Source organism: Liolophura sinensis, unplaced genomic scaffold, assembly GCF_032854445.1.
Source record: "Liolophura sinensis isolate JHLJ2023 unplaced genomic scaffold, CUHK_Ljap_v2 scaffold_33, whole genome shotgun sequence".
In the NCBI taxonomy this organism is placed as follows: Eukaryota; Metazoa; Mollusca; class Polyplacophora; order Chitonida; family Chitonidae; genus Liolophura; species Liolophura sinensis.
The window spans coordinates 110,122-123,496 of record NW_027017972.1 but is presented as its reverse complement, the minus strand read 5'-3'; the positions used below and the strand labels follow the sequence as shown (position 1 = coordinate 123,496).

Genomic DNA, 13,375 nt, shown 5'->3' with positions numbered 1-13,375 from the left:
GTGTTAGTGGCCAACAGATATAGGCCTACGTGAAACCGTAATCAATGGGGACTTGCTGCCAAACAAAAAACATGCAGAAATCTATGCACACGGATTTTAGTACCACCCAACCACCATTATCATATCGGACCCGCGTGTCCTCATACACAAAATAATGTGCAACCAGGACGGGATTCCCTTATGGGGCCCAGAGATGTTTGTACCAATTAAAATCTACCTGGATGCCTTATGGGAGTGCTCAAGCGAATCTGAATACCCCATGTGAGCCCCGTGGTTTTCTTTATGCCAGTTCTGCGGGTTCCTCATGGTTCATTGCCTTTCTCTGGTTATCCCGTACGGGAATGTCCAGACACTATGAGAGGTGCTCCGTGTGGGCCTATGTGTTTCTTACGTCAGTTCTGTGGGCTCCAAGCTGATCATTTATGTCTGTCTGGTTCCCTCATGAGAAAGCCACGTGATGTCAGATGTACCTCGCGTGCGCCCCATGCGTTTTCCTTATGTCAGTTCTATGGGCTTCTTAAGGTTCATCTCTATGTTTCCAACATGGGAATGTCCAGATGTACCCCGCGTGGGCCCATCTTTCCTTACATTTCCCCTTTTTCTTCTGTGGGTTCCTTATGGTTGGTGCGTATCAGTTCCCATACGGGAATGTTGTGTTGATACTTACATCAGTTTCTGTCACTCCTTTGTGCTTCATGTACAAAATCCCCCTTACATTTATTCCAGGTACATACATATACCCGCCTGTCTGTTTCCACCACTGACTCACCTCCCTAAAAAGTGGGCTTCAACAAAAGTTACAACGTGCAAACCCGAGTAATACCCCATATTTGACCACAAAACCCATTGCTGGATTCGATCCTGCAATCACAATAGGCGAGGTATGCAAGGCCCAGTCGGCTGCAACCCGTGTCTTTTATCCCGTAATTAATCATAGGCTTCATTTAAATCCAGGGGAATTAGGACATGGAAAAACATGCCCATTCTGCTATTATCGAACGTACGCCCTATATATCGCGAAGAGCAATTTAATTCAGATTTCTCCGTCTGTCAATTGAGCGTTAGTTTCAGTGCAATAAGCCCTCAAATAGTATCTAATTTTGATAAAATGTTGTATGCAAATTTGCTTTGTGGACCGTAGATGTAGCTTGGAGACAAGCCAAATCCGCGTATACGTTTTGCATATTTAACGGACTGTGTGATTCACAGTGGTTTTGCGCACAACCTAATCCACCTTAATGGCAAATGACATTTCGCCCATAATATTGCATTTTTGATGCATATGAAATGTTGTGAAATATTACAGTTGATACTAAAGCTTGCGATTGTCCAACAGAATATAATTCTGTGCACCTTCCAAACAAAGCTGAAATCGGCAAAGTTGTAAAGGGTTACATTTTAAGTCAGTTACCGTAGCGGCTGATACAATTTTGGGTGCAGATTTGGCCATTCGGGTCAAGTTCGAACACCAATTTGCGCATTGCGTACGCTTTGCTTACTTAATGTGGGATATAAATTCTCTGAATGTGTTAAATACGATTTATAACCGTAATTTAATAATGATTTTAGGATCTACTGTATGCAAGATATACAGCTGGCTTATGGAAACGATGCAACTAATGTATTGCTGTAGAAGAGTCGGAGAGAGTTGGCATGCAAAGCGAAGCCTTGAACAGTTGATGAACTGAAGAGTGTTTAACGCTGTATTCGAATATTCGCTGTCACCCATGTATGCCAGCAGTCAAACTCGTGGCTTCAGGTAAGAGGCGTAAACCTTTAGCAAGTAACTGATGAACTTTCCCACACCTTTATGTAGTTTTCCGTGCGTATCTAGTTCCAATTTTCTCCTATCCACCTCCTATCGGCGGAATTGTATAAATGTTTCAATGAACTTCGTGCAATACCATATAAAGAAGAAAACATAAAAATAAAGCCAAAATCAGATGACAGTGCGTCATAACTTATGTGCAAATATGATCTTTACACTTTTTTTTCGATTTTTTTCCCCAGGAAAAAACGGTATTAGCAAATAATTTTGTATGGCGGTATTTGGGACCACCCTTTGGTATTTATCGTCACTGCATAATAATGTTCTAAACAAGGATATGATGCTTGTCTAATAATATATTTGAATGTAAATTTGTTGCTTATATCCAAACATATGCATTTAACCTAAATTACGATCATATTTATGAACATATTAAAAATATAAATATGATTAAAATCAGGTTGCACATATTTGTTAGCTGAAAAGAACAAATTCTAGTGTCGATATATTTATTTAACATGTGTTACATCATCATTTATAGCATTGTTACACAAAGACTATAAATACCAAAAGGTGGTCCCAAATACCCACCATACAAAAATTATTTTCATGTGTCTTTTTCTCTTGGAAAAAAAAAACAGAAAAGAGTATAGAAGACCACATTTACAACTAACCTTTGGACTTTTTCATCTGAACTTCATGTAATTTTTTACGTTTTCTCCATCTTTAAAGGGATACATAATCGATGCTGACTGACTGATCGAGGAGATTACGTCTGGATTTCCCTGAGTTAAACCGTGCAGCCTTGGTCATACTTGAATAAATTCAGCTCACACTAGACAAGGCCGGGCATGCCTTTCTCTCACAGCAGCCAATCAGAATCGATTGTGTATCCTTTAAATGCAGAACTACAGGTGTAGTCAGTCGCGTATCGCCAAAAAGTGACCATGAGTTGGATGTTGGTTGGAATTAGGGGCATCAACGTAATACCCTAAAATTTCGTCCATGACTAAGTTGCTCATTTGTAAAGATTCGGGAGGTGGGGGTGGCTATTGATTTAGAAGTGAGTGAGTGAGTGCTTGGGGTTTAACGTCGTACTCAACAATATTTCAGTCATATGACGACGAAGGAATCCTTAGGGTGCATGTACATGTAATGTGCCTCCTTGTAGCAGGACGGATTTCCACGGCTCTTTTATCTAGTGCTGCTTCACTGAGACGACTTACCGCAGGCAAGTAAGGCGCCCCGCCCGAGCCATTATACTGATGCGGGTCAAACCAGTCGTTGCACTATCCCCTTCATGCTGAACGCCAAGCGAGGAAGTTACAACTTCCTCTTTTAAAGTCTTAGGTGTGACTCGATCAAGGATTGATCCTGGATCTACAGCCCCGAAGCGGACGCTCTACCAACTGTGCAATCCGGGCCGATCTATTGATTTAGAAATGTGGTTTAGAGGCTTGCTTGGAAGGTAAGGTGATATCCTACTGGGAAAATGTAAATTTTAGGACCAGGGTAATATCTCATTCTGACATTTATTTAGCTCCAAAAATGCTCTTTGGTGGTCGAATTTTTAGGTCATTGAGGATATATCACAATGTCTCTGACGATTAAACAGCCATTCACGTGGCCATGGGCTGCGCCACCCAATCATGATCAAACATGTTTGCCTCAAGGGCAGACTTGGTCTTCTCAACAAATATCAACTATTCTGATATAGTGGTCTGCCTGGCAGTGTGACGGTCAAATTAGCAAGAAAAATCGGAATTTGTATTCTACATGTACCATAGCCAGTAAGCCAATTAGGTACGCTGATTTTTATGTTAACAGGAAACATAGCTCTCCCCCCCCCCCCCCCCCCCCCCGCCCTCACACAATGACTGACAGACACCCTGATTATTTTACATAACATTTTCTATTATGTGACTCGGTGGGGTGTCATGTCTGGTGTCTTCAGCATGATATTTCAGTGGTGGGAGCAAGTTAGCAGCATGAACTTGCCCTGCCACGAGAAGACACCGTATGTGTATACACACCTACCCCTCATCTTCAAGGCTAAAAAACTGTTAAGTATAATGTAAAACGGGAAGCATACGTTCATCTGTATTTTCACCCCTTTATATTTCGATAAAAAATAATAAAAGACAATAAACCAATTGGACATTGTGTTGACTACCATGATTTGAAACACTTGAAGAGAAAATAAATTTCATGAGGCAAAACAAAGAAACCTTATGCCAGAAGAGGTAAAAGTTATGTTTGATTTTATCTAATTTTTGCCCACTTGAAACGAGACCTTGCACAGATCTTGGCAAATACAATTACCACCTACCTACAGCTCCGTGTGGATTACCCTTCTGACAATCATTTATTTGGTTATCTGATTGCTGCTCAACGTCACTCAAGAAAATATGGGACATTATAACTAAAAATGGGACAATTTGAAACAGTGAAAAAAAATGTACATATTCAGAAATTAACGGGCTAGCCGTTCAAAATTGTTCTTTGTCCCAATTCGACCCTATCACAAAAAACCATGCATTTCTTTTTCACTCTGAATAGTGAAAATGATAATTATTCTACAGAAATTAACATGTAGAAAAAAGATAAAAGAGAATTCTACCAAGATAACAATAAAACCTTTGAAATAAGGACCCTATCTAGTAGTGAGTGGGGTTATGCCAAACAACCGTATTTTTTAAGGATGGTTTTTTTTTTTTTGATTGGTGTTTTACGCCGTACTCAAGAATGTTTCACTAATACGACGGCGGCCAGCATTATGGTGGGTGGAAACCGGGCAGAACCCAGGGGAAACCCACGACCATCCGCAGGTAGCTGACAGACCTTCCCACATACGGCCGGAGGGAAAGCCAGCGTGAGCTGGACTCACAGCGACCGCATTGGTGAGAGGCTCCTGGGTCATTACGCTGCGCTAGCGCGCTAACCAACTGAGCCACGGAGGCCCCTAAAGGACGGTTTTAAAATTACTAACAATTTAAACAACAATATTTAAATACACCGTTTCAAACTTTTAAGGCTCTGAGGAAAGTTGGTCTAAAAATTCATAATTCATTTTAGTCTGTTACAGCAAAGTGTCTGAAAGTTTTGACTGACACATTTGTAAACCAGGATGCCAAAATCATCCTCAGCTTTTTCACCTTATCTGATTTTAAAGTCCCTTTCAGGATGAATTTCCAATCAAAATTGCATTTCACCTTGATTTATTTATTTGATTGGTGTTTTACACCATACTCAAGAATATTTCACTTATATGACAGCGCCCAGCGTTATGGAGAGAGGAAATCGGGCCAGAGCCCAGGGGAAACCCACGACCATCCTCAGGTTTTTGGTAGACCTTCCACATACAGCTGTCAACCTTGAAGATGAATATTAAAGTTTTAAACCAGTGCAACATTTTTAGCACACAAAATAAAATATTTGTTAGAATCTTCAAATGTGAGGAAAAAGAGACATGGTCTATTCTTGAAAGATTGTGCCGATTTATTTATTTGATTGGTGTTTTATGCAATACTCAGGATCTGATTTGATTTGATTGGTGTTTTATGCCATACTCAAGATCTGATTTGATTTGATCGGTGTTTTATGCCATACTCAAGATCTGATTTGACTTGATCGGTGTTTTATGCCATACTCAAGATCTGATTTGATTTGATCGGTGTTTTATGCATACTCAAGATCTGATTTGACTTGATCGGTGTTTTATGCCATACTCAAGATCTGATTTGATTTGATCGGTGTTTTATGCCATACTCAAGAAGATTTCACTATTACAATAGCGGTTTGGATAACCGGGGGAGGAAACCCCACCTCACCCCCATTATCACCTGCAGGTGGCTAAATTACAAGTATTGATGCTTTACGTGTATTAGCCAAAAAAACCACATAACCATTTAAAATACTTAATGTTATACAACTTTTATAAAGTTGAGGAGAAACATTTCACTCACTTGTACGACAGTGGAAGAAACCAGGCAGGAAACCACGTTATCTTTCCTGGTACATAACAATTTAAAAAGTTCTGGCTAAACTAGCAGTAGCAGGATTCGAATTATTTCATTTGTCAAAGGGCTTGTGGATTTTGACATTTTACTAACTTCAACTCCTCCCCTCCCACCTAGGAGATTGGTTTTTGAGAAGGTTTGGCCATGATACAAGTCAACCTCAGAGAAGATACATAAAACAAATTACTCACAGTACACAAAGAATCAATCATGTATTGAAATGATTGCTACATTTTGATCATTAACATGACATGCAATTAACTCTCTGCCAACCTGTATATGGAGCCTATACTTCCATTGTCAGACAGCAGCATTAACTTCAGTTCTGTTCACTCGGAATCACACACTTCACATAATGCACTAAATTTATAATTTCACTTTATAGCCATAAGTTCTTTTCATCCTGTTACAGCTTCAGTTTCTTCTCTATGTTCTGTTTCTTTCGCATCTCCCATTTTGTTACTGCTGTTGTTGTATTCCTCTACCAAGCGGATCATCAAGTCTCTATGGGCGGTGAGCGAGAGCTTGGGTGTTCTCCAGGACTGCGTAACATTCCCGTATGCTGTATAAAGTGAGGACCCTGAATTTCCTAAGAGTTCGCGTAGAGCAATGTTCCTTTGCAGAAGTTTGGTGTAGTATTCGACTCCGCCTAATGCCAGAGCTGGCATTAACGTGCCAGCTTTCTGGTCGAGTTTACGATCTTGGCGACAGTTGTACGCATCTCTGACCAGGACATACGTCAGCAAACCTAGGCAGGCAAACCCTGTGTAAAGACCACCACGAACCACCATTGGCAACTTTTCCCTTAAACCCATTTTTCTATTGATGAAGTATCCAAAGCTGTAAGATCCCAGAAAGGAAAAAGACGCCAGAAGGGCATCCACTGCATAGAAATAAGATTTTATTGTAAAGATCTCCCTTGCAATAGCAAATTTTTTAGCATTGTCACTCAACACCATAGCTTCGGCCAGCTTTTCCCCAGCGCTTGAGTTCCAGTCAACACCCTTGTTATTGAGGACTACTTTGTTTCGCTCCACGTTATCTGTGCTCAGGTACTTGAAGTTTGCAGGAATACCAACAATGCCTCCTTTGCGAGTGTTCAGGGAGCCCTTACTGACCATATCTTGACCATAAGCAACAAAAAGTTCAACTCTTGCCTCCATCTCTTCCTTCATATTCATAGCATCCAAAACCTGAAGTCAACATGAAGTGTCAGGTTTTAATAGCCACTGAGAACTTATTTTGAGTATTTATTTATTAATCCAGAACAGCTGTAATCAAACTGGGCCAGAGGAAGCCACCCAAACTGTCTGGCCTAGAGTTGTGACTGCCACCTGAAAGTTTTACAGATCTCACATTTCCCTTGGAAATCAAGTTCCATGTTCATATGTTCATTTCATAAAATAATGTTGCTGTTTGGTTCATTTTTTAGTTACCAAAAGTTTGGAGTTTTCCCGTCAGTTTGGCGACCTCACAGAAATCGTGTTTGCAGTGCAACATTGTTCTCATTAAATACTTGTTTGATTGGGCGTTAATCAAAGTTAATTCTCACTAGATTTCATTTGTACTATGTCAGTAAGATTTAAGGCCTCTGTAATAATAACTTAACAACCAGAATAATCCGCATTCGAACATACATGCACAACCTCAATGGTCAAAAACTTGTAATCTTCAGGAAGGTAATGGTTAGATATGGTGAATTTATGTACGAATTGACTATGTTTACACAGTGCTGGTGCTATTTTTCGAGGAGACAATGCACAAGCCACACAGAAAACCATCAGAAGCTGGTAATTACTTGGCAGATATTCTGTACAAAACCTCCTGAGATGTCTTATTTTCCTCATTATATTTTATTAAAATTTCCAGACATGTGAAAACTAATTTAGAAGTGGTATCTATTTATCAAAAAGGATGAATACAAATGTTACTGTGCAGGACGTTACAGTAATGAGAAGGCAAGTACCAGACGCTTGCAGCCTGCTACCCGTTTACAAATAGGAGCAGTCAGCCTCTTACTTTGACCAGTACTCGTATTTCACTGCATTTAACTCTCATCAGGTAGCTGGTTACTTTTCCAGGATTTTCTGCACAAAAAGATAATGAAAGCCAACTGACTGACCTCCTGCGCCAGCTGTTTGGTGTGTTCGTCCAGTTTCACCTCAAATCCCTTGTCGTAAAGCTGTACAAAGCTCTTGTATTTGGGAAGACCGAGGGTGTGGGGAAAGACTTTAGCCCCGGTGATACAACCAGCCATGATGCCTGCCAGGTACTGCGAACCATTTTGCAGTATCAGAGACAGGGTACTTTGACTCATAGCCTGAAACCACACAGATAAATCATACAGAGGACACCTACATTCAAGAATGTTGGGTGATAATTACCTTTCAACTTTATTCTAGTTCTGCATATGACTTTTTATACATATTTTTAGCGCTGCCTGACTGTATGCCATATTGAGGACACCAAGCATGACACTCCACTCAGTTACACAAGAGCAGTGTCAGTCTGGCTCATACCTCATCCTGTTACATATATATGTATATATATGCACCTGGCCTTAGGATTACAAAGAGGTCTTAGACTGAAGATTTAAATAATAGTGCTGTAAGTATTCAAAATACTAATCCCAAAATAGGTCACAATTTTTGTCTAGGGGCCAATGATGAAAGGATTAAAATCAACATGTCAGGAAGCAGGGATGACTGAACTTAAAGACCATTCTGCTCATGTCACGTTATCAGGGCAGGTACTCATACCTGTACTCAAGGCAGTACCATACTCAGGTTTATGGGGTAAGGAACTAAAGTGCCCAGAGTCAACAACTTCACCTAACCTCCAATAGTCTGAGATAGCTCACTGAGAGGTGCTGTACTACCTTGGTTCATACAGCCTGTCTCTTTTTCATATCTAACCTAACAGGAAAATTTCATGAACCTTTATAACTTTTGAGTCCATCCTGGGATACACTGATTTCATAAATTATCAGGTTTTAAAAGATGTCAAATCATGCACCAGTAAACCCTCCTTTAATGACAATCCAGCTGTTGAGAATTTTATATCGAGAAGTGCCATATTTCTTGCTCAAACCTCAGGCAGGTGCAGGCTCCTTGAAAGATAAACTGTTGACAATAAAATTCAATGACTAGAGTTCTCTTATTCCTGAAAGCCACAAAAAAACCCCCAAAAAAACAGAAAAACCAAATTAATTTCCAAGGAAAAATACTGTTGGAAAAAATCTGCGAGTAGGCAGCATACCCCTTGCCTGAACTTAGCAGAAGTTCAGCCTCAAAAGATGGCAGATTCAAAAGTTTAAACAGCTGGATTACTGTTCAAACATGGTTTGGTGATGCTGGCTGTGACAGCTGTATACTTGGATGACATAAAGAATCCGTATATACCAAATATAAGGACTTTGTAAAGGTCAGAGAAATTTTTTGTGTGGGACGGATAACCAGCCAATCAGGGCTCTACATACTAGCACAGCTCTGGATACCCCTGGGCTAGGCTGAGATTGCTCTCACATATGGCTTGGTAAACATTTTTTGAGTGTACTCCAATTAAAGCAAAATGCAGCTATCAACCCTATCAGGTATGTCCATGCAGGCTGTCAGTACAGTGTTCCACTGTGAGCATTACCACAGAAACAACCGATTAGCACTATACTTGTTGTAAATGAACAGATGGTAAGGAACATGTATGATTGCAAACTTATTGCCATGGAGATGTATTTGGCGGGTACGCTTTGTCTCCAGCATTTTAAGACATGCTAATGAAACTGAATCTGATTTTTGAAAGAAGCGCAACCAACTGTTAGTTTGGTGCTTGTTTGGAGCTATCTATGGCCGCATGAAATTTTCCAGACCTACTGTCATAGCAATCTCCAACTGAAGTCCCAAACGAACCAACGAAATCTGGATTTGGGCCTGCAGCCTCATTTATCAGAGCCATCGGTTCAGAAAGACCAAGCCCAGCCAAATTTTGTAAATAATTTTTTTCCACAGTCATTATCATTCGCGAAAGTAAACAATTTGTAACGTGATTGTCAGGTGCACATTACTTGTGTTGTTGTTGTAGTCCAGATCGAAGAATTGAAAGACTGTCAAGTTTCGGCTATGAGACAGCTCTCAACATACATGGCATTTCAATCCAACAAACGTATATTCTTAAATACGTTAAACTTCGCATAGGTAGGGCCCAAAATCACGCCACAATCCAACAAATCATGGACGAAAACGAAGCTATCCTCGCATCACGCATTTGTAATGGGCGCAGACATCTTGCTTTTTTGTAACACGCGGTAGCCTTCGCTCCCCGCGTATTTTGATAGAATATTATGTGCTGCATAATTCGTGAACTACTTTCAGTTTTACATGAAAAAAGATCTTCAAGACAAAAGTAATTTCACCCTATTGTACTGTATTATCTTTCACCTTTTTATACTTCCATATTTTTACAGCCAAACGGAAATTATCTGGATGCTATAACTGCTCTTTCGTTAATAGTACATGAGCTTGATAAACTATCCCACTTTATTTTCTAGCCAATATGAAGGAGATGTGTCCCGAGCTCATTTCAGTCGGAAAAGACCGCAGTGTACCGAAAGCAAGGAAGAGTTTGACGGCGATAGCCGAAGTGCCCAATAAGGTGATACTCGGGAGATGAGCGGATTGGAGCGAAGCTTTTCGGAAAAGTGTGTGTCAGACGGAAGTGAGACAGCCTGGCCAGTCTGCCAAGGAAAAACAATGGAGACTGCTGCATTTTATCCGGATTTTACCAATTACCTGCGCCACTGACGTGAATTTTAGCCTCGTAATGTTTTTATTTAGACACTGATGTCGTGAAAAAATGTCAGCGTTTTTCAGGTTCTTGAGCAAACGACGAACTGGCAGGGGGGCTAAAAACAGGTCAGATGCCCAAACTGCGGGAGTTCCAGTGAAACACAAGAAGAATGTGCTTAGCTGTAAAGTTATTTTACTAGACGGCGCTGATTTGTCCGTTGATGTTCCGGTAAGTAGATTTCTCATGTGTAACATTTACCTTGTTCTCTTGATCTTTCCATGGCACAGACCTTTTTCCCCAAGCAGGTGCGAGCTACGTGTACATGTAATGTGCGCAATTTAAATTTTGTAGATCCATGCGATTTGGGTAATTATAAATAAATAATTCATAATAAACCGGTGCACGTTGCGGTGTAACATGAATATGTACAGCTGACATTATTTTAGATTTCAATAAAAACATGAATGTTGCTGCACATATTTGATTTGACATTAAGTCTATTTAAATTATATAATGTATTTTATAAGCCTTTTAGCCTTTCTTCTGAGAAATACATACTGTAAGTATTTCATCCCTTGAAAATCAAAAAGCGGTTAAATGAACACGTTTGACCCCTTGATTGTCTAAATTGGGCAACTTACATAAATTTAAAGAAAAAATGGTATAGAATTTTAAAATTTGAAGATGATTACCTTGATATAATTTGTGACATAACTCAGTAACTTAAGGCGTTAGTACCAGTAACTATGAATTGTGCTAGAGAAGTCATTAAGTAAATACAATCTATCAATGTGAGCAAGATGGAGGCTAAGCTGCGTAATGGACTGTGCGACCATTCATTGTTTGTGGTTGTCCTCTTTAATTATACCTGCATAGTACCGAATCAGTAGATTAATCAGAAGAATTAATTAATGTACATGTCACTGGAACGTGTTTACGGCACCTGCAAGGGGAACAATGCATGCACACATGTACTGTGTGTATGACAGCTCTGGCTACTTTTTATTCTGCCAGTACAATGTGCATTTGTGACAAAAACCTGGTCAAAATTAAAAACCAATGGTCCGCATATGTAGAATGGTGCACTTACCTCTATATCAGATCTAACTACAAAAAAAAAGAACAGCCCTTTTTGAAGCAAGTGACTTTTTGAGAAAGTGGATAAGGGTACAGAAAATTATTTTTCTTACCGTGATCAGACCTGTATGTTGTAACGTAGGAGTGGTTTCAGGTTGAATAGTCAAAATAGTTCTTATCAGATTGACGTTGCTGCGGCACGCTACGCAAGATAATTCTATTCTGAACGAGAGAATTCTATTCTGAATGAGAGAAATCTATTCTGAATGATACTGGCAGTGTTTATTGGGAGAAATAAGCTATAATTTGTAATGGGTTTTAGAGTGTTTCCTTGGTTGAAAAGTATTGTATTACCAGCGACAACAAAGAAAAAGATTGCGTGGTTGGGTACAGGTAGAGCCTTTGGCAGCTCACCTCAGAACCGGGTCAGGCTAGATGAGGTAGGTTGGATAAGCTGCTACCAGTAGATTTGCAGCGTTCCTGTGAACTATAGGCTGTGACTTTCAGGGATACCATAACACAAGTTCGAATTGAGTCTGTGTTGTCTTTGCGATGAAAATAAACTGTGTATGTTTAAAGGTACGTGAACAGGTGTGTGTGCTAATCTAAGACTGCATTTAGCTCGTAAGTACACACATGTGTATTCATGTACATCACATGTTCAGTTTCTCTTCACTTGAAAGTGCAGCACATAAAAATGTTACAAGTTTTCAGATGTGAACATCTGTCATATTTTTAAATGTTAAGATGGGAGACAGTGGAAGATCAGGCATTTTTTTCACTTTTAGTTCATGATGACCTGCCATTTTGACAGTGCATTTAACTTTTGGTCGATCATTTGATAAAGAAATATTATATACGATGGCCTTGTAAAAATCAGTAATCAAAACCGAAAAAATGTTATTAGTGCATTGTTTGATCAAGTTGTATTCTCCAGTCATGTCTTTCATGTTTCGTGTTAGAGGAGAGCAGACTACATTGTCAGGGCTGTAAGAAGTCTTCTGAACCATGCATACAATACAATATGCATGCATACATGTATGAATGTAACTGTAGACCTTTCAGATGTTGAACACAGATATCCAGCTACATGCACAGGAAGCACATTAATATACAGTAATTAATGCAGTTTGTTTCTGCAGAGGGTAGAGGCTGAGGAGTTAAAAGCAGTGGAGTTAGGGTGGAAACATGGGAGAATGGGGAGGGGTAATGACTGTAGGCTTGGATTTGATCATGTACTTATGTAAAGAAACAAAAAAGATATTTATCAACCTCTGTTATGAGGCATTAGCAGGAATGAAGTGATTAAGTGCCTGTCTTGTTATAAATGCTGGCTCATTGTTACATACATGTACATGTATTATTGTAGTGGTGTACATGTACATTCAAAAAATACATGTATGTAGTCCAGATGTACTGTACATACATCATAACTGACATGTACGTGAACATGCTCAACTACATGTGTGTTCAAGTGTACATGTAGTCTTTTTTATTACAAAACAATATAGTTTGTTGACAATCTATAATATTTACCATAAAATTCGGACAATCATTGTATATATATATATATATATATATATATATCTATATATCGGATTCTCCATCCAGATATAAACTGTAGAGCTGTTGTTTAAGTGAAAAGTCCTTGACTCGGCATTAAACACCAATCAGTGAGACATCCTCAGGCTTGTATTATCCAGCTCTGCTAACTGACAATGCTTCATAT

At 39.5% G+C, this 13,375-nt stretch overlaps 2 protein-coding genes across 4 annotated transcripts in view; one reads left to right on the top strand and one right to left on the bottom strand.

Moving 5' to 3' along the window:
• Nucleotides 1–5,474: 5,474 nt before the first annotated feature.
• LOC135481387 (transmembrane protein 177-like) lies at nucleotides 5,475–10,046 on the bottom strand. 2 transcript variants are annotated; one of them, XM_064761219.1, is made up of 3 exons: nucleotides 9,848–10,046; nucleotides 7,910–8,107; nucleotides 5,475–6,980 (listed from the first exon to the last, which is right to left on the bottom strand). In XM_064761219.1, the coding sequence occupies exons 2-3, from the start codon at nucleotides 8,102–8,104 to the stop codon at nucleotides 6,186–6,188; spliced, it is 990 nt and encodes a 329-aa protein (XP_064617289.1). In that variant the 5' UTR covers nucleotides 8,105–8,107; nucleotides 9,848–10,046; the 3' UTR covers nucleotides 5,475–6,185. The 2 variants fall into 2 exon arrangements, with proteins under 2 accessions (XP_064617289.1, XP_064617290.1); XM_064761220.1 differs by having other exon boundaries at nucleotides 9,924–9,995.
• A 459-nt stretch (nucleotides 10,047–10,505) lies between these two features.
• The window catches only part of LOC135481380 (band 4.1-like protein 5), a 59,961-nt gene continuing 57,091 nt past the window's right edge, over nucleotides 10,506–13,375 (top strand). For both annotated transcript variants that reach the window (XM_064761210.1, XM_064761211.1), the window contains exon 1: nucleotides 10,506–10,797. In XM_064761210.1, coding sequence (XP_064617280.1) covers nucleotides 10,636–10,797 — 162 coding nt within the window. In that variant the 5' untranslated portion in view covers nucleotides 10,506–10,635. The remainder of the gene's footprint in view (nucleotides 10,798–13,375) is intronic.